This window comes from Cryptomeria japonica, chromosome 9 (genome assembly GCF_030272615.1).
Source record: "Cryptomeria japonica chromosome 9, Sugi_1.0, whole genome shotgun sequence".
Classification (NCBI taxonomy): domain Eukaryota; kingdom Viridiplantae; phylum Streptophyta; class Pinopsida; order Cupressales; family Cupressaceae; genus Cryptomeria; species Cryptomeria japonica.
Genome location: NC_081413.1, coordinates 293315945 through 293338131, shown reverse-complemented (window position 1 = coordinate 293338131; position 22187 = coordinate 293315945). Strand labels below are relative to the sequence as shown.

Below are 22187 nucleotides of genomic sequence, written 5' to 3'. Positions count from 1 at the left end.
AAAAATTATTTTATAAACATACAATTAACTTCTTATTACCAATTATAATTACACCTCTCAACACGACACCTATAAAATTTTGTGTTCAGGCGAAAATTTCCAAACAATATTAGGTAATGGCCCAGAAAAGTGTCAAGTAAACAGCTTTAAATCCTATATCTCAATAAAATTTGGAGATGGTATGTTTTTTGAAATATTTCCTGATGAACTTTTCTGACTTTTCGTGGGATGAAATATAGCTTCAGTCAGGGAGAGTGTTCTCATTTTGTATTTTCTAGTTCTAAGGAAAGCTTAGAACTGCTGAAAAACTGTTAGTCTATATGTAATTTACTTCATATTAATACTTCTAAGTTCTGGCTCTGCCGTTCATGGAATAAAAAAAAATAAAAAAATTGGAATATATGAGAACAACTACTGCTTGTTACATAATAACTGTATGTTCACATTGGGTTTTCTGTTGACCTAAGCTTGAACTGTCTTATGCAGCGAGCATGGGCAGTTTACCAATTATTAACTGATATGGTGAGGCCTGTTTTTACCTTTAGTTAAACGCCAATAATTGTCATGTGCGAAAACCTGAGACAACAGATCAGATAATTACTTGCTTCTGGAGGTTAATATTGTTTGTAAGAGTCATCCATATATATATATGAGATTACTCTAATAAGCTACGATGTATCTTTTTTCTTACAAACTCTTAATAATATACATTTTCCTCACAACTCCATTAACCTAATTTGAAGATAAACTACCATATAAATTTAGAATTCCATACCTAACTTGTTTTACCTTGTGGAAAACAAAATTCAAATAGGATGTCATTGTTTATCTTTCAGAATTCAATCTATGTTTACATTTTGTTGTAACTATTCAGTAGTGCGAGCAACTTTTCAACCATATCATATTATACCTTGCACATATCAGAGGACTCAGAATGGCGCAAAAATTGGAATATGACCAGGCAAATTTCACTGCAAAAGACAGATTTTAAAATGGTGTATATTGATTATACAGTTCAGAAAGATGCAAAAAATGCTTGTTTAGCCAAAGCTTTACAGAAAGGAAAACATCCTGACCTAATTTTCATATATACAAACTGTGCAGGTCACAGAAAATTCAGTCATGTTGCTTCTTCTGCTCAAACGACTTGTTCTGATTCAGAAAAAGAATGCTTAATTATGAATATCAATTGAAGTTCCAATATGCAGAATTATGAAGCTACTTGATATAAGGCTGAAGGTCATTCTACTCTGGTTATATCTTCAACTCCAAAGTCCTGAGGGGAACATGCAGATGTGTACCCATGAATGGCATAACAATGATAATTTATTGGCTTCTTCTCCACAGGTACAGAGATTCTAGCTTGGGGTTTGCCTCCACAGTCCATACTTTTCAATGTGCGAAGAGGCCGGAAGAAGTTTTTTATCATCAATTCTTTCATGTTTGTTGTGTAATTTACCTAAGTCGCCTACAGCATCAAAATTTCTCTTCATTCTGATAATTTTATCAAAACATTCAATTCCGACCTTCAAATGATGTTTTTAAGCTCACATCAGAAAACTGTATGCAAGTAACCCACCCCCTTCTGCATTCCTGGAGGTTCTCCTGGAAGTTTCTGAGCCATTAATCGAAGCCATGTTCTTGTCTCTTCCTCGCAGCCACTTGAAACCCTTTTTGAAAGACTGCATAAAAGCCTTGAGGTCCTGTGGATTACTGTCATGAGGTGTTGAAGAAGTAGAAGCCATTTCTTGCTGCTGGAAATATGGTGCCCTGCCCTCTGAAAAAGTTCTCAAGAAGATGGGTGAATGGAGAGAAATATTCCATCTGTCAGAATTAATTCTTGGGTCAAAATGAGTTTGGGAAAGCCTTGTGAATCCTTGGCCAGAATCAGCTTCTGCACTTCTACTTGGACGGGGATTGGAACATGGGCGTGGCTCCTCAATTGACGAAGGATATGTCCAAAGCTTCTCTCTGTCATTCACAGATGCCTGTGAATATGGGAGGCCTGGTGACCCTTCATGACAAAATGCTGCATAGCTGCAACTTCTGTGCAAACCACTCTTGGATGATTGAATAAGCCCTTCCGCGAAATCCACAACATATCGATCATCAGTAGAGATGTAGAATGCAGAAGGGTGGTCAGGATTTCCTCCAAGGCTAACCAATGAATGGCCTGTTGAATGTGAACGTCTAATATTCTGGTTACGCTTCTCTATAGGCCTTAAGCTATTCATTATTCCAAGAATGGGAGAATCAGTTGCAGATGTGCTGTGCTCATTGTAAACGCTGGCTTGATCTGCACTTGTTCTACATACCCCCGCATCAAATGAATTTACTTCATTTGTTCCTCTGCCTTGATTGTCTACTCTATCTTGCCCTGCATTCCTTGCTCCAATAACAACCACCACTTGCTCAGTTTCCTGCGATGGTGCCCCTGCCTGCTGAGGTAGAGCTTCCAAATCAAATCTGAGGCCTTGTACTACACCATTGGGTTCTGGAAGAAGACTGCATCGGCACAGGGGACAAGTTGCATGGGAAAAGAACCACATATCAATGCAATCAGGATGAAATGCATGACTACATTTTGGCAGCAATCTCAGTGTTTCATCATTCTCGAATTCACTCAAACAAACTGCACACTCCCGTGCTTGTTTTCCTTGCTTCAAACCCTTAACCAAAGAATAATTGAACACAGGAAAAGACTCAATTACATTTTTATCGAGTCCTTGAGAAGCTCTCATCCTCCCATTCCCACCACCTCCCCTCCTAGAATTACCCCTTGAATCCTCTTCATCTGAGGCACAACGATGAACATAGACTGAGCAAAAACCCATAAAAAAGAAAACACTTAAGACAACAACAAGGACAATGCCCATGGAGGGATTGAAACGTCCATTCATGTCATATTGATTGCCATAAGAACTTTCAGGCGTTAAAGAGTCATTGCTGCTCTTCTCCAATAAACTGAAACGGGGTAAAGAGGAACCCAAATTAGATTGGTTATGTTTATCAGACAAGAAGGCATTGTCACTCAAGGTTGTAGTATTAGAGGGAGCCAACACAGTGAAGCTGTCATACTCCTTCGCCACAAGTATTCTTCGGCTCTTCATCATTTGATTCCAAACTATTTAATTGGGCTTGCAGGTGAAGCCCTCAGTAGTTTTATATACCTAAACCTTTTGGCACAATAACTAGTTTAAGCTCACTACCACGCAGTACAGAGAATTTAATTCAAATGGGGGCCGAAGTCAACACTTGATAGCTTTTCTCTTTGGCTTTAAATCAAAGAGCACACTTTTGTAGGCGGGCCTAACCAACCAGGTGAATCAAAATGGACAACCCAAAGAACTTTTAATGAAAGAAACTTTACTGGACTTTAGCTCCAAATAACTACCAATTATTCTGCTTGGAAATTCTCCCCCAAATTCAAACCGCAATCCAACAGATCTTCACCCAACAGAAATAATTAAACCCACCTATGGTTTTGCTCAAAATCTAGGCATAAGTACACACGAAACAAAATTCAATGCAGGAACTACCACATAAGTGATCAGGTAGCGAGAAGAAATCAAAAATTGCACAGGAAACAATTCCTAATTTTTTTAAACTAAGAAAGCAGGCTTCTTTTCATACATGTACTAAACCAACCATATTACTCCACTCAATCCATCCCAAAATAGCATGAACACCCACATCCTCTCTAAGACTGTATCTTGCCTTGGCAATTGTCATTTTCCCTCCTGCTTTTTCTCAAATACTCTCTGCACACCTTCTATATACACAATGTATATGTATAGGTGTCCAAGAAATGCAAATCTAAATCCTGATAAGATATGCACAGATGTTACCAAGAAACCCTGGCCCAGTCGTGTGGGCTCCACAGCAATTACAGCAGCCTGCAACGCCGCTTAAGAAATAAGAGATAACGTTTAATAGTAGCACCAAATGAAGCCGTCAAAACCTCAGCCAGCCCGGAAAAGAATACCACCATAACAACGACAGCTATTGTTTAGTGATTCCTCTTTATCTAACTACGACATACAAATGACGATTACTTACTCAGGGCAGAATTCGCGGGCCGCCCATTAGCCTAAAACGGGCCCGTGGGTTATGCAGCTGGGTATCTGGCCACCGGTTTTCAAACAATGAGAAATACGTCCACGGAGGCAGCGTGGCGAGCACGGAGCTGCAAAAATGTCCCTGTGGGCATCCACTATATCGCATTCCTGTCAAATGGGTGGACTTGGGAACCACGCAAATTAGCCCTATTCACTTTTGCTTAACATAGAACATTCATTAAGAACCACAGTTTTTCTGTTTGTTGAAGATAACGAGATTTAGCTTATGATTCTTCCATTTTGGGTGGAGATTTCCACTGAGTAAATTCTTCCTTCTCCGGAGAAGGTTGGGAAATGTTTGTAAGAATCAGCAAACTTAAATCTGAATGGGAAGATGGGGACAAACAAAACCTAGAATTCTAGAAAGGATATGATTTTTCTTATTTATTTCCCTTCATGTTCACAAGTACTGAATGAAATATTTTAATGGGATGCAGTTATTTTGGCTTCAAAACAGGGTTATAAAATTCATGTTGTTGACTTCTACGAAAAATCACAGTCATTGTTTGCACGATCAACGGTGTGTAATGTTCGTGTTATTGACTTCCCATGGTACAATAGAAAAGTTGAGGGCATTTTAATGATGGTCATGAGACTAAATAGTGTATGGGATTCAGAGAAATGTCTTTAATTTATCTTCACTCTTTTTGATGTTGGATCTCCTACTATTAATTTCAACTTGGTAGTTGGTTGTCTAGTTAATCCTATATTCCTCAAATAGCTAGTGCATGTTGTCAACCTGTCATTTTCATACAAGTATGGATATCCTCATAAGTCATGCATTCTATGATGAAGTGTCATTCTATTTCCACCGCCCCTTTATTGCAGGATATGCAAGCTCTTTCTTCTAAAGTTTCTTTGGGTATTTTCTACCTAGCGGTCTCATGCCTAAGATGATGTAACCCTGTCCTCAATTGTTCAACTAACAACCTCACTTTTCATTTAATAGCTACCCCTAAATCTCGTTTTTCACCATGACCCTTAGTTGGGTTAAACTCTTTGATGTACTATGTTTTTTTCTACCCAATCTATTTTGTCCACATGGCAGTTCTTGCAAATTGATGCCCCACTTGTTCATCCAATTGTTGTTTTGTTTCATCCAAGTTTTCTTCCTACGATCTAGCACCTCCTCTACAACCATTTTGGGCCAACAATGGTTATCCATGTTTTCAACATTCTTCAAATAACTTACTAATCGAGTTATCGTCAATCCTCCAATCAAAAAGTTTCTACTTTAGCAAAATGGATTTCATATGGGACTGTAGTTTTAACTTTGAAATTGCTTGTTATTAGATGTTTTTGGATTCTTTCTAGTTGTCTCCAACAGGAGTTTGACATGCTACTTCTCACACTTCATAACCATAAAGGACAACCAGTGTGACTAGCAAACCAAAAAGGGTTTTATTGGTTTTCCAATCCCAAAGTTTAGTTGTTTTGCACCTATTTTGAAGTAAGTGTGAGGCTTTCCAACCTCCATGTATCCTTTTTGTTCTACAAGTCTCTCAATTGAGCTTATAGTGAAAGTCAATCCCAAGATACGTGTATTCTTCCACTATCTCTAGCAAGTTGCCTTAAAAAAGAAAGGTAATCTACTTATGTTTTCTATTTATGAGAAAATCATGATTTTGGTCTTGGTGATGTTCAGTCGCATCCCAACCTCATGACAAAAGTGTTCTCTCAACTCATGAGTTGTTTTTGAAATTAGGATAAGTTCATTAGCATATAAAAGTAGCTTCACTACATAATTTGCCAATTGAATACCATCCCCATATATCTTGCTTAACCATGCTTCCAACCTATCAATGTATAGACCAAAAAGCATGGGAGATAGAGGGCAATCCTACTTAACTCTAATGTCACTATGAAAACACCCTAATATACCTTCACTTGTTCTGATTTTATCTCTAACCCTCTCATACAACCTATGTTCAATTTCTCGATACATATTTGAGATGCCTAATCCTTCTATTTTGTTCCATAGTTTGTCTCTAGGTACCATGTTGAAAGCTTTCTTAAAGTCCACAAAACAACAATAAGATTCCTCACCTTGAGTCTCCCAATTTTTTTCTATCAAGTGTCTAACGGTGATGTAGCAATCAATGGGAGAGTGTCTTGACCAAAAGCCTACTTTCCCTTTTGCCCTTTCACCCTCATTTTATGCCTAGTTGATGATTCTTCATTCTCTCCTGCACCCAAAGAGCTTGCCAAAGACAAGATTGACAATAATCATGTAGTAGTTAGATGGATTATTGATATCACCACTTTTAAAGAGACAAATGACCACACTGATTATCTAGTCCACTGGAAATCCTTCCCGATTGACATCATTGGAGATTCTTTTTATGTGAGGGACAAGAGTCTTGATCCTCGATTTTAAAAATTTAGCGTGTAACCCATCTATGTCACATGCTTTACCACTCGCTAAATTCTTTATTCCTTATTTAATATCATCCATCGTGAAAAGTTCTATTATATGTCTACTTGAAAACAAATAGACATGCATGACAAGTTTGATAATGATTCAATGGCTAGGCACATGAGCCATATGGCATGAATATAAATCTATTTAATAATACTAATCAATGTACTTGCCTAGTTAGCTCCAAGGAACCCCCTTTGTATTTTGTTTAAAATTAATTATTTATTTATCTTGGCTTCAATCGTTATTCCTTGCCAAAAATTACTTTCTATTAAATGGCAAAATTGATTTTTTAAAGTAAAATTGCCCTTGTTAATCCTAGAAATGCCCAATAATCCTATATAGAAAAACCAATAATTTTTCCATTAAATTATGTGTAGCAGATTTTTACATGTAGCCATTTTGACATTAGTTAAGCATTTGAACTCTTGGTTACCTAGTCTTGGGTTGTGTCCAATTTGTTTAAAATCCACTTCCCTTTCACTAATTATTGATCCAGGATTATTAGATAAAGTTGTTATATTTTAGAGAAAGTTTTGTATTTTTTAATAAAAACTCCCATATTAATGTCAAATATAGCTTCCTTACCTTAGCCATTATTAAAGAGTGAAGCCCCATTTCTTTTCACCTATTCTAGATAGATCACTTCTCTCCATCAATTTATGTACACTCGCACTTGAACCCAAATGAGGTGCAAGGATTTTGCCGATAGGAAATCACTTGTATGTCAAATATATGAGAGATGTATATTGTTAAGTATGTAAAAAAAAAATTGAAATATATTGACAAAGTAACTTATTTTCGAAAATAAATATTTGAAGCATTTAAAAAATATTTAAATTTAAAAAGAAAGTGTAATATTCAAGTAAAAATATATATATTTTGTCAATGCAACTCTTAGACATGTACAATCTTTTTCGTAACATTAAAAAAAAATGTTCATATTACATGATTGGTCATATTGAATTGAATTATTTTTTTACAAAGGTTCCAATTTTCAAGACTTGGAAGTCGATGAATCTGTGTTCTGGTAGCAATATATATATATATATCAAGCAACAATGTGTAGAGCACCCTGTGCACCATGAAATTGTTAACTTTGTATTTTTTTTCCTGCACAACATTTGTTAGGAAGACAATATAGTAAATACAACAAAGTATATATTTTCTATATACAAGGACAAATTTGAAAGTACGTACCTTCACTCATTATAATGAGAGTTGATGTAGGTGAGACTCTTCCTTTTTCTTGATATGTGTGTATGGATTGTTTTTCATTCTTAAATATCGATCGAAGGAGAATGGCGGTTCTATTTGAAGACCCTTTAATGATTTAACTCTAGATAAAGCTGCAAAAGTTATCCCTTGTCTTTCTGTTTTACCTATATTAATTGTTGCTTTAGGGAGTGTTAGTCCTTGGGATTTATGTATGGTGATTGCCCATGCCATGGATAGTGGTATTTGTCTATGATTACCTAGGGAGATTGGTGTTATAGGTATACTTTTTGGGTCATCTTGGTTCCAAGGCGGACCATGGTAATTATCAAATCAAACAACTACATACAAAGGTAGATCTGGGGGTTTTGAGCCATTTGTGTACACAATATGTAGTACCTCTCTAAGAGACCCATTAACAAACCCTGATTGAATCCATACGTTTGTTGTTAACAGTGTTACATTTATTTTACACCTTGGATCTGTCAGATATTAGTTATGCTATAGTGTAGAGGAATAAATTTACTCAAATAGGGTAAGGATGTCCATGAAAGAAAATGTGACTAACATTGTGTGTTATGTGCCTTCGCAGTTTCATGGTCTGTGTGGCCAACACCTTCTTTAGCCACACGATACAGTGAATGTGACTAACATTGCATGTTATGCGCCTTTGCAGTTTCGCAACTTGCGTGGCCAACACCTTCTTTAGCCATGTGAATCGGTGATTTCGACTAATACGTTGCCTTATGCGCCTTTGTTGTTTCGCGACCTGCGTAGCCAACACCTTCTTTAGCCACACGATAGTGCGACAAAAGAGTTTTATTTGCATATTGTAATTATCGAGGCAACGTGAGTGAATATGGAAGGGCGCTAGGCAAGAAGAATTTAGAAACAATGAAAAATCTAAGGGACATGCAGGGAAAGTACCGCAACAATAGCATAGTGGTAAGACAGCAAGCATATATGAAAGAAGAGATTTAAAAATTGAAAGGCAAGCATATAGGGAAAGTATCGCACTAATAGCAGAGTGGTGAGTAAGACACCAAGAAGAAATAGAGATTATGGGTGCAACTAATGAAAGAGAAAGAGAAGGATTTAGGGGCAAATAGCTTTGTCCATAAGTCAAAAAAAGACACAATTAGAAGCTAAACCAACACATAAAAGTTAGCACAAAAACAAAGAAAATACTACAGGGCATGTGTATGAGTACGCAAGAAGAAGTGAAATTAGTTTGCAGATTTAAAAGAAAAGATTACAAAACAAAAGATTGGGGTGGCTTAGAGTTAAGTTGTTGTATTAATGTTTTGTGTAGTAATAGTTTATTTGGATTTGAATTGTCTCTATAAATACGTGAAAAGAACATATTCCAAATGGAACAAAGGCATAGTAGAATTAAAATGGGGAGCATATGATTTGGCTTTGAGATGATCAACGGCATAAGCCTAAATAATTGAGCCGCCTCAAAATAAGGATTTTGAACCACTTGTTTTTTTTTTTGCCTATTTTGGTGGGTAGGTGCGTTGGCATGTTGAACGGTTTTCTTTAATCATAGAGGAAAACCCAGAATTGTAGGAGGTTGTTGCATCATAAGTACCAAATATAGATTTAACACAATGTGTCCTAAAATTATTACAACAGGGAGAGGAGACATGAACGACTGAGTGAAGGCAGAGTATAAAACAATTATTATTTAATTGTTTACCAATGAAATTTAAATATTTAAATACAAAGCAATTCTGAAAGTCAATTTCCTGTTAGTTTAATTTCATATATTGTTCAAAGAGTACTCACTGTTGAGAAATTTACTAGCCTATATTTTTGGGAAGTTTACCGATGCAAAGTCTAGTTTTGCGGCATGAGACAGGTTTTGGAGTGAAACCTCACGCTATATAGCCTATCGGTCAATTACAATATCATATCCGTAGGTATATAACATGATCAACTTTAATACTACTAATGTCTAAACATAGAGCTTGAAGGCCATATACGAATAAATAATTGTAATGTTACTACTATAGAAGTTGTTGACAATTTTATCTCCACATTAATAGGATATTATGATGTTTTGATCCTCAAACATCTCTTGTGTCGCAATTGATCTATCTTCTAAATTGTCTTATTAGTACTTGTCATTAGGCTAGTACTATTGCAATCGATTGCACCCACTTTTCATTAACTTGCTATTATTCAATTGTTTTTCCACCAATTATATCAATGAATTTTTTCTTTCAATATTTATTTTTTAATTTTTTAAATAGTTAGATGCATGATTTTTAGATTTTTCAATTTACATTTTTTTTTTCTTCAATCTAATTGGCTCAAATAATTTGCATCTTATTACCGGATTTCCCACATCCACTTTCTAAATGAGTTTTTTTAGGCAAATTTTTAGGTCATTAAAATAATATTTAGTATGTCTTAGTTTTCTTTTCAAATTATTTTGAATTTGTATGTAAATCTTTAAATTTTTTAGATCTTTATTTTAGTTATCCTCGTGTAATTTGATAATATAAAAATTTCATAAATTTGATAATATAAAAATTTCATAAATTTGATAATATAAAAATCATAAATTTGATAATATAAAAAATTTCATAAATTTGATATATGTTACTACCATGACAAATAAATTTTATCTTTAATATTGAAACTATAAAACTAATTATAAGACTAATTGAATGTTAATTTATAAAATGGATTCTCTAAAATTTGAATGTTAATTTAAAAAATGGTTTCTCTTGTATTCAATCCAATTACACATATTTACAGATATTATACTTAAGATTAAATGAACTAACTTAAAAAATAATTAAAAACTAAGTCAAGTTACATAATCTATACATAATATTTTGCCTAACAGTAATTCTCATTGAACCCAAACCTTACACAAAACCAAACTAAATCTTAATCCCAACCCATAACCAAATTTAACCCATAACCAGATTTAACAATAACCCTAACTGATTTTAACAATAACCCTAACCTTATACAAAATTGAATCCCAACATCAAATATAATTAAACATAATTAAACACTAAACCAAGCCTAACTCTAATTTTATATGAAATCCTAACCATAACAATAAATCAAATTGAGTTGTAACTATAAATGAAATTGAACACTAGATCTAACACTAAATCAAATTGAACCATAACCAATTTTGTAACTTTAACCCTAACTATAGTTAAATTCTAATCATCATTATTGAATAGTGTTATTTAAACTCTAACCCTTAATCTTGAATGCAAATTTTATTAGGGTTGAATTTTCTTTGTTATTAGGGTTCAATTTGGTTTAGTTTAATTTATAAATTTATCAAGATTTGTTTTAGTGTTTAATTTGATTTATTAAAAGTTTATTTTAAGGACTATACATTCTAATTCTAATATTTAAATAAATTATTATACTTGTAAATTAATAAATATTTCTTTATTTAATTTCTTCTAGCTTGTTCCTATGGATGCTACTAGCTTATATGTATATGTATGTGTATGTGTATGTGTATGTGTATGTGTATGTGTATGTGTATGTATGTATATGCACACACACACACACACACACACACACACACACACACACACACACACACACACATGCTTTCATTTTTTATTATCATCAAAGGAAGACTCCCACTAGAGAGGAAAGAAAGAAGGCAAAGTTGGATCTCTAAGGATATTATTGACACAACACCATCAATCTCTAGCGTCTTGGAATGTTAATTTCTTATGCATGTGATTTTTTTAATTTCTATTAAATTTAATTAGTTTCACAACATTTTTTGGGTCTACACAACTCTTCTATAATTTCTTGGGTTTTTATAAATAGATAATTTATATAATTAGATTAGTTTATCTTTACAAGTCTTTATTTTAGAACAATAATATATTTCCCTTGTGAATCAATAAAAATAGCAACAAGCAACCATCTATTACCAACCAACTATTAGGATAATCAATGGACAACTTGGGGGGGGAGGGGGGGTGAATCAGTTGTCAACATATTATGAAACTTTAAGCACACAAAACCTTTTACCGAAATGCATAAACCAAATACTGGAATAGCAGATATATCAATTAAGCACAAACATAGACCATAAACAAAATACTATGCATCCACAACACATAACACCAGGATTTGTACGTGGAAAACCAAGTAAAGGGAAAAACTATGGTGGGTAGTCTACCCACAGTCAGATGATACTTTTGTAGTAAGTATGTGAATACAATAAGAGGGGACTGCACATGCAGGAAGGCACACTACCTAGAGCGCACTGCTCATCACAAAAGGAGCCTCATTGACTACAAAAGAAATCTAGACTACAATTCGGAAATATGAATGAACTGCAAGAATAACATCTCCTATGCCTGAGTACAATTCTGGTTAAGCTCAATATCGGAGGTCTTAAACCTCTTACACAAACCCAATTCGATCACCTATGATCGACCAAAACCTCTACATATGATTACAACTTTATTCACACACAGATAATCCCATGACCATGATCTACAAAGAGATCTTGCATCATATATATATCAACTCGAGACCTAAACAATTAGGTCGGCCACCTAAAAGATAATGCAATAAATCTGTTACATAAATCCGCAAACCAATGATAAACCAAGTCGGCCTAAGATCGAAACAACATAACTTAATCAATAAATCCAACTGGTAACGCATCGGGAGCATCCACCAACACGTTACATAAACCGGTCCATAACCTAACAAAATAAGACCAGACCTAAAATAGGTCACCATAAGCCAAACAAAACACCACCGATCAACTGGAACACGAACATGATAACCATCAGCATCCTGATAACCTTCTAGAAGCCACACCAATACCACTTAACGTATTCATCAAAAGATCTTCAATAAAGCTCTATCGGTAACCAAAAGGCTTACTAAAACATATGATAGCATCAAGATCATCAAATCCTGAACCAACTGAATGTGACACGCATTAGGATAACATGAATAACCAAACCAAACCAATTCCACCAATCAAAACATACTGGAGACAAATCTCCATATCAACATCAAAGTCCAACCACTCTACCAGAACCCAGTAGACAACAAAACAACTACTGTTGACATTAATGCAACACATAATCAATTCCTCCAAATTGCCAACACCAACAACTATTGAAATGCTCAAATAACCATGAGACAAAAAGGAACAAACATTTATTCATCAATTATATACCATAAAGAACCATTATTTATTTTATTTTTTGAAGCATAGTATGGACTATAAGATTTGGTTGTGAAGCCACCAAAAAAACAATGATTGGAGGAAAGAAAAGTAAAAATCTAGGATTGAAAGAAATAGTTGTATTCTATTTTATAGGAAATGCATAACATATAAGAATAAGTGGTTACAAATGAGTTATAGGTGATTATATATAGTGTAAGATCTCATTTTTACACTAATACAGTAAGGACAAAACACAAACCGACAATTCTTTTTGTGTTACAAAATTGGCATTAAGAAAGCCACACAACACAAAGTTACATGCTCAAGGTGCCATAACATGTGTTGATACATTTAAAACGCATACCAATGCACACCACATGGTAACACAATTACAAGACCTCAAAGAACCATGAAAAAAAAACCATGGCTGGATGGAAATAAAGCATGAAGGAGAGATAGAATCCATAAAATCATCGACGCACTATCCAATTATCTCTATCAAATCACCCTCTAAGTTCCACTTGGATATGACAATTGAAAAATTCTATGGATCATTTATATTCCCTAACCCCCCAATAGGGTATTGTTTGAGGGAAAATCGTGCTCGAATGAAGAAGATTGAAATACCCACGATCACAACCAATCAAACACAATTAGCTCAAACACCTCAAGATTGGGATGTTAGAAAGAAATGAACAAAGCATAATCGACATAAAACAAACGATATGCAAACTATATTAAGCTCCTTGATTTGATTATCCCATGGTAAGATGTGTGCTCATTGACGCAACACTTGCTCGATATTTCTCCATGATATGTGATTATGCTAATTGGATTCAAGATGTGAGGATTGGATGAGGGGATATGAGGATGAAATTTGGCATTATGACAATATAGATGTGCTAATAATGGATGGAATTCTACATTATGATGATGTGATTGTATGAAGGTGGAATAAATCCTGCATTATGACATTATGAGTGGATGAAAGTGAAGGATTTGCTTGAAAAAAAGGGGGGATTGAATAGGAAAGGGAGGAAAGGAGGGGATTGGGACAATGCAACACTTGTCCTCAAGAAGGACAAGTGGCAATCCTAGGGTGTCATGTGGAATAGGATTCCACACTTGGCTCAACAAGGGAGGAAATTGTCCCTTAGAGGGCCAAGTGTCAAAAAGGGGCTTGACATGTGTCCTTGAGGACACATGTCCATTTTAGGAGGAAGCCACCCAAAATAGATTACAATTTCCTAATATTAAGGAAAATAGGGAATTATGTGTGTGCACACATGTGAGGGGAGGTTAGGATAGGATAGGATAAGGTTAGTTTGGGAGGATAGGGTTGGTTATAACCCAAAGGTTAGATTGGATGCTAGGTTAGAAGGAGGGTTAGTTAGGTGGTTAGAAGTTAGGAGACATGTGACTTAAATGGGATTATTTGAATTAAATTAATTCAAATAAGGGGATGAAAAGGGGGAATTAATTAATTGGATTAATTAATTCAAAGAATTGCAAAGGGGGAATTAATTAATTAGATTAATTAATTCAAGGGATTAGAAATGGGGAATTAATTAATTAATTAATTCAAGGGATTGGAAAGGGGGAATTAATTAATTAGATTAATTAATTCAAGGGATTGGAAGAAAAGGGGAGGATTAATTAATTAACTGTCTATGGGGCATGGCTTCATTAATTAAATTAATTTAGCCAACATGATACTTGATTTTAATTGAATAATATGAATTATTCAATTAATACAAGCGACTTAGGAGATTTGATCTGATTGAATTAGTCAATCAAATTTAAGTGTCTACATTTTGCCCCTCTTTGTGGTGGCCCTAGAATAGAGTTGATGCGAAGACAATAAGACACTTGCAACTATAAGAAAAGGGAGTGAGGCAAGAGAAATGCCCCAGAATAGACTAACGACAGATGGAGGACGAGGGAAGGGGTACCCCCTCAAGAGGGTGCACAAGAAACAAGGCTCGGGTGGTGTCTCGAAAGAAGCAATGCCCCATTAGATAGGATGAAAGGCAAGAAGTAGATGGGAAGGGGAAAAAATGCAAATGCAGTGGACATGGAGATGGAAACATCATGGAGTGCGAGCAATTGCAAAATGAGACGTCATGTAGCACTTATTTTGATTTAGCAATGTATGTGAGTCACCAAGGTATAAATAACCTGGGTGGAATTTCACAGCCAATGCATGGACTAACACATATAAACAGACACACAGGCTAATCCAACACCACACAGAATTACATAGACCCTGCAGGAAATGATGCTAGACTAGCGATAAGCAAGACATATGCCCTAGTGTAGCTTGAGATAGCCGAGACCTCATGAGGGTACAACAAGGAACATATCCAAAAGACATGCCAAGAAAAAACCAAAAGCAACAAGATCACATCTTGAGACTTGTTATTCCTAGCACACCATGATATAAAGGATCATGGTGATCGAGAGGAAACAGGACCCGAGGAGCTTAAAAAGATTAAAAAGAATCAAAGCCAACACAAGGTCCTCAAATATATTTTGCCAAAGGATGATTGATTGGATTAGGATTTGATGATATCTAACCCGAGGAAAGGTACATCCTATGTAGACTGATGATGGGTGTTGTTGATGTGAGAATGATATATCTCAAAACAACACTAGGATTAAAGATTGATGATGATAAGATGACAAAAGGCACCTGATATGATCACGATAACAAAGATGCTCTAGGATGATTGTTGAAGAACCATCAGATAGGATATGATCTCGAAGAACAAGACTAACACATGCAACTATGTACAACGACACTTATGTACAAGGGACAAAAGTGACCAAAAAGAACTGGGAGGAATCTACAAGACAAGACACTATGCACATAAGACCTAGCGCAAAGGGCTATCTATAAGTAACTATATACAAGCTAAACACAAGGAAAAGCAGATGCATAAAAATGAAGGCGAGTACCATGGGATATTGCATGGAAAAGTAATGGATGCGATGAAGATGGAGATGAGGGTATCATGGGATACCGCACTGAAAAAAGGTGGATGAGATGAAAATGCAGATGGGGGCGGGCAACAACGGATACCACACCACGGAGAAGCAAGAAGACCAAGGGATAATGAAACTGCCCTTTATATATGGCACATGTTGCCAAGTTTTCACCATACATACATGCCCAAGGTGCCCGATTGCCAAGTTTTCACCTTTAGATGGATTTAGTTTTCTTTTCTATTTTTGCCTCTTTTTTTTTGGAGTTTTCGGATTTTTTTTTTTTTTTGGTATTTTCTTATATTTGGATCATGAGGTACACTGCTATAAATTATGCATAGATTCTCTTCAAGTGCAGGATGTGAGGGGTTCATTGAGAGGCTCCCCTTTTGGAGTTGATAGCTGATATGTCCCTAAGCCGTACTTTGCGGTGACCACAGATGTACCAAGCTAGTTGGCTTCAAATTCTCCTTTCTTTTCTCGGTCTTGTTTATTTCTGGGATTTTCTCGAAGTACTAGATCACCTACTTCAAATTCACGAGGGTTAACCTTCTTTTGATATTCCTTCTTAAGGTAGATTTGATATATTTGCAGATGATCATAGGTTGTCTGACGCTGTTTCTCAAGAAGATCTAGTTGAGCTAGTCTTGCCACTCTATGGTCTTCATCAGAAACAAACTCTTTCAAGGATATGCAGAGTGATGGCAATTTCACCTCAATTGGTAAGATTGCTTCTACACCATAGACAAGGGAATGAGGAACTTGGCTCCAGTTTGAGTACAAATGTTGGTGTGATAGGCCCAACGGGTGGGATTGAGATGGAGGTGCTAGTCACGACCAGTTTCATTGACAACTTTCTTTAGGATACAAAGCAAGAATTTATTATTTGCCTCAGTTTGGCCATTCCCTTGGAGGTAGTATGGTGTAGACCAATAATGTTGAATATGGAATGTGGAGCAAAGATCACACATATATTGATTTTTGAATAGGGTTCCATTTTTAGTAATGATGGTGGAGGGAATCCCATAGCGACAAATAATGTGATATAGGATAAACTTGGACACTTGTACACCAATGATGAGTGTAAGAGGGATAGCTTCCACCCATTTGGTGAAATACTCAATTGTAGCAATGATAAATTTGTACCCATCTGAGGAAGGGGAATGGATCTTACCAATGAGGTCGAGGCCCCATGTAGAAAAAGGCCATGGTGTTGTTATGGGCTGCAAATCCTATGCTAGAACATAGATCGGATTTTTGTGTCACTAGCAAGGCACACATTTCTTGACAAATTCACAATAGTCATTCTCCATAGTGGGTTCATAGTAACTCTCTTAAGAGTTGTTTGGAAAGAACATATCCACTCGTATGAGCACCACAAGTTTCTGTGTGCACTTCTTTCATCACAAGATTAGCTTCGCTCAAATATAAACATTGAGAAATGATGTCATGGTAGCCATGATGATATAGATTGTCTCCTATGAAGGTGAATCGAGCACAACAATGAATAAGGTTTCAATGGTCATTATGGGATATATTGGGTGGAAGGGTACCATCTTTAAGGTAAACAAGGATATCATGGTACCAGGGTGATTAGGGCCCAACAATGTTTCACACCATTTCTATGTGTGATGTCTTAAAGGCAGGTTGCAAGAGTTGCTCAACTAAAAAATCATAGCATGGACTATCTGATTCAATGTGGAGAAGGGACCTGATAGTAGCCATTGCATCTACTTCTTTGTTATGAGCATTAGGGATCTGTAAAGTGGAAAACTAAGAACCTTAGCCAAATTCGCCACCTGGGAGAAAGATGGGAACTTGACTAAGGTTCAATTTTCACTTGGGGAGACTTTACATTGAAAAGAGGGGGATAAATCTACTAGATCCAATCCCAAAGGATGCAAGGATTGAATATTAAGTAGATTAGAATGGAATTAAACCTCTTTTGTAAGTTGATTGATTGAATTAAGACAAAGTGCTGAAAATGGAGACAAAGTGTGCAAAAATAGTGAGCTACAGATTCGGTAATCAACCTTGCACCTAGATATGAGAAGTTTGAGATGATTCAAAGTTGCTCTATGAAATCTAGCAAAATTTGCAGGGACCGTGTGTTCGGATAGGGGCGTCCTCCTATCGGTCCTCCAAACTTTCCATGCGTCAAAAAGGGTTTTTTTTTCTCTGCGAATAAAGCTTAATTTTAGAAGTACAGTTGCACACCTGTTTCCTGCACATAGAAAGAAAGGGAAATGTGTTGGGAATAGGGGTTTGTCTTCAGACCAAACCCCAGTTTTGGAATTAACCGAGTGGTTGAAATAATGTAAATGAAAGGACTAAAAGTAGAAATCCTCATCTTTGAGGGGATGTTGAATTGACTGAAATGGAAATGCTTATACCTCATTGTGAAGTTTTGCTTGCCTCTGAATGGAATTAGGGTTTCATGAAGTAGAATGTTGATCTCCTCTTCAATGCTTGAAATCTTGTCTCTATTGCTGCTCCAAAGCTTGAAGGAATGCTTGAATGCTTGATCTCTTGAATGCTTGATGACCTCTTGTGTGTATGCCTTATTATGGATTGATGGATATCAAATGAGAGGGGAAATCCCTCTTATATACTTTCCAGTAGGTTTAATTGAATGATTTTCCAACTTGAGCCGACATAGGAGGGAGTTCCTGCTTCAAATTTGAGTTAGGTCCAAGGAGAGAGGATCAAGGGAGGTCCCAAATAGGGGATCCCAGGGCACCACACTCTGGTCCTGCCCTATTTTGGGGTATGATCAAAGTGTGAGCATAGCACAAAGTTGAATATCAATGAGTTTTTGATGTACATGAGCATATTCAGGTCTTCGATCAAGTCGAGGGGTGCAAACACTAAGGCGAAGACCCAAATGTAGTAAAAAATTACAAGGGGTGTAATTTTAGGACGTTAAATTTTGCCCCCACTTTAGCATGAGTATCAAATTACACAAATACTGTCGATAAAGTACAAGGAATTCAAATTGAAAGACTTTCACCACATCAAGGAGACAAGATTCACCAAGCCACCAGTGGACTTTAGGATCTTACGACTTCAATGATAAGGTAAAAGGGAAGATCATGAGAGAGAGAGAGAGAGAGAGAGAGAGAGAGAGAGAGAGAGAGAGAGAGAGAGAGAGAGAGAGAGAGAGAGAGAGAGAGAGAGAGAACCATGACTTAAACTAGTAAGGTTCACTTACTATGATTCATAAAAATAATACCAAAAATTACAAAGAAAAGACAAAGCTCGCTAAGTAACTTTAAGTATCAAAAGAGAGAATCATGAGAGGAGTGTATGCCCCCACATTAAAGTGATTGCGTATGCCTTATTGGGAGAAATTTCTTTAAGGTAGGATACACCCTAAGAAGATAAGCACGTTATCACAATAATTTAGCCCCCAAGAGAGGATAAATAAAAGGATAATGAACACAAAGCACAAAGCACAAAGCACAAAGCATGAGGTGGTTTCACCTAACTTTGGAGTCAGTATGCTTCTTATGATAACTCATGTATATCATGTATATGTATATATGCATATAATCATCCTCATCCCCCAAAGAGAGGAAACCACCATGGAAGAAGGGAACATATGTGTCTTTTGAGTCAACATGGAAGAGACCAAAAGAGATCTCAATGCTTTGCATCATCCTCAAGTAGACAACACTAGGGACAACAAAAAGATGAATAGGGAAACAAATAGAAGAATGTCACAAACAAGCAAGAGAGTAGAGAGAGAGAGAGAGTCTACAGTGCTAATGAAGCTAATGAAGCATGTTGTCCTCCCCTCGATCTTGTTGATCATTATTTTAGGAAGGTAGACAACATGCAAGAGGACCCACATCGAGCACAGTAGATGGAGCTATCGCAAGCTGCAAACAAGGATCATGCTCTAATGATGAGTCAGTTTGTTCGTTACTAGGAGCTAGGATTAATGCTTTTGAAAGTTTTACAGATAATTCATTGTCAACATCAACATATTTATATTCATCATTAGAAATATAGGATCAACATTTTCATCATTAACAACATTTTCACCTATTTCTTCATCAAGATTAATTAGAATAGGAGCTTTAATAGGAATAGAACTTGAACCATTATTTGTCTTAAGCATTTTGTGTCTTGGAGAATTAGGTTGAACATAATGTTTAGGAGAAAATGGAATCATGTCAATAATTGGTGTTTTAGGAGAAGAAATGGTTTGGGAAGAAACTTCACGAGCTCTAGCATGGCATCATCGTCGGTGTTCTCTCGCAAAACAGTTTCATCTAGTCTTGGTTGAAATTTGAGGAGGGTTAGGTTCATTAGGTGTAAGATTCATCTCTTCTTTTAAGGAAGGATGAATGGGTTGAGGTCTTTTAGGCTAGACAATAGGAGAGGTCATTCGCTTCTCTCTATAAGATGAAGGAGTAGGGACCACACCATACAAAGGAGGAATAGGAGGTGTAGGAGGGAGACCAGGTCCATTATGAGGAGGAGGAATAGGTCTAACCTAAGGAGGGATAGTTTGTTTTTTAGGAGGAAGAGTTTTTCTACCTTTGGGAGGAAGAGGAGACTCATCCATAGGAGAAGGAATGGGTTCTTTGTTAGGAAGAGGAATATCTCTTTTCTTGGGTGAAAGGATACTCTTCTTTTTAGGAGAAGGAATAGGTGCTTTCATGGGAAGAAGATTATTTCTTTCCTTAGGAGGAAGAATAATAGTATCCTCAAGAAGGGGTATATGATCATCAAGAGGAATGCTAAGTGTTGGATTTCTAGGTTTTCTCAAGGATAAAATCATTTCATTTTTCTAATGTTGATATGATCTAAAAAGAGCATCACTTCTAGGTTCAAGAGGCTTGAATTGTTTGGACCAAAAATAATCAAGACAAACGTCTCCATGCCTCATTGTAGGTTGAAATATGCTATAAAAGTTATGATTTTATTATTATGAGGAAATTTTTAACACTTATGGACATTACAAGTGATCGCTTTCATGGAAGAGAGCCAATGATGTCCCAACTTCACACGAACTTAATCTGATGTAGGAATGATAGAAAATTTGACATCTAAGCATTTAGTGCTAACATCGATAGGAAGTGTTATAGACCCAATAGAAGGACAAGAGAAGCCATCAAAAAATTTAACTAAAACATCAGTATCATCATATATCACTTGATGCAATTGTAAAGTATAAAGATATTCTTCAGTTATCACATTAACCATGCAAGTAGGATCAATAAGGACTCCTCTAGCGGGTATACCTTTGACTTTTGCACTTATGTATAATGAGCCATCGAGTGCCTTAATAGTCTCACTAGGATCAAATGTTACGCACAAATCCTTAGGAGGTTCTTGTTGATCTACAAGGTTGACCACGTTATTGGTTTCAAGGCTCACATCATTGGGAGAGAAAGCAATATGATTAGTCTCAATCACATTAGTGGAATGGGATGGTAAAGGATGACTGAAAATTTGAAGGTTCTGATTAGGAGGAGCTACAGATTTTTTTCCTTTATCATTCACACCTGCCACAAATATAGTATTGTTATCAATCAATTCTTGAATCTTACTTCTCAATGAAAAATATTTTTTCAGTATCATGACCAAGCTGACGATGATATTGACAAAAAGATTTAGCATCAAACTAAGGGGAAGTTGTTTTAGGTGGATCAATTGGTTTAATTTGAGGAAGTTTTATGAAATTACTTTTTATTAATTGAGACATAATGATATTCAAATATTCATTCAAAGGAGTAAACTCTTTTTCTCTTTTAAAGAATTTAGACAAGGAGGCACACCTGCAACACCTACGAATTGACTGTTGTTGTTGTTGTCATTGAATTTGATGAATCCTTTGTTTGGCTTGAACTTCAAAAATGGTTGTTGAGAACTATCACCCTTATCACTCAGAGCCATAGAAGGAGATGATTGTTCCAATTGACTCACAGTCAGTTGATAATTGTGAAGTATTGTGCACAACTGCAAAAAGGAAGTAAACTCAATTAAAAGAAGTTTATCCCTAATGTATTTTTGTAAATTAACAATGAAAATATTTTGAATGTCTTGATCAAGCACAATAAAAGAAATCTGAAAATACAAATTCTTATATCTACCAATAACATCAGTCACTTTTTCTTTAACACCTTGTTTACAATGCATTAAATCAGTCAAAGTAACTTTAGGACCAGTGTTATTGTGAAATTGTTGAATAAAAGCATTAGCCAGTTGTTGAAAATAAGTAATAGAATAATGAGGAAAAGAAAAA

The 22187-nt window shown here is 35.8% G+C and overlaps 1 protein-coding gene across 1 annotated transcript; it reads right to left on the bottom strand.

The window, feature by feature from the left end:
- Window positions 1–991: 991 nt before the first annotated feature.
- On the bottom strand, window positions 992–4511 carry LOC131042152 (E3 ubiquitin-protein ligase ATL9). Its single transcript, XM_057975479.2, has one exon. The coding sequence runs from the start codon at window positions 3111–3113 to the stop codon at window positions 1548–1550; it is 1566 nt and encodes a 521-aa protein (XP_057831462.2). The 5' UTR covers window positions 3114–4511; the 3' UTR covers window positions 992–1547.
- Window positions 4512–22187: the final 17676 nt, after the last annotated feature.

Coding starts and splice junctions, on each gene's coding strand:
- LOC131042152 (XM_057975479.2), bottom strand. CDS start 3,113: ATGATGAAGAGCCGAAGAATACTTGTGGCGAAGGAGTATGACAGCTTC.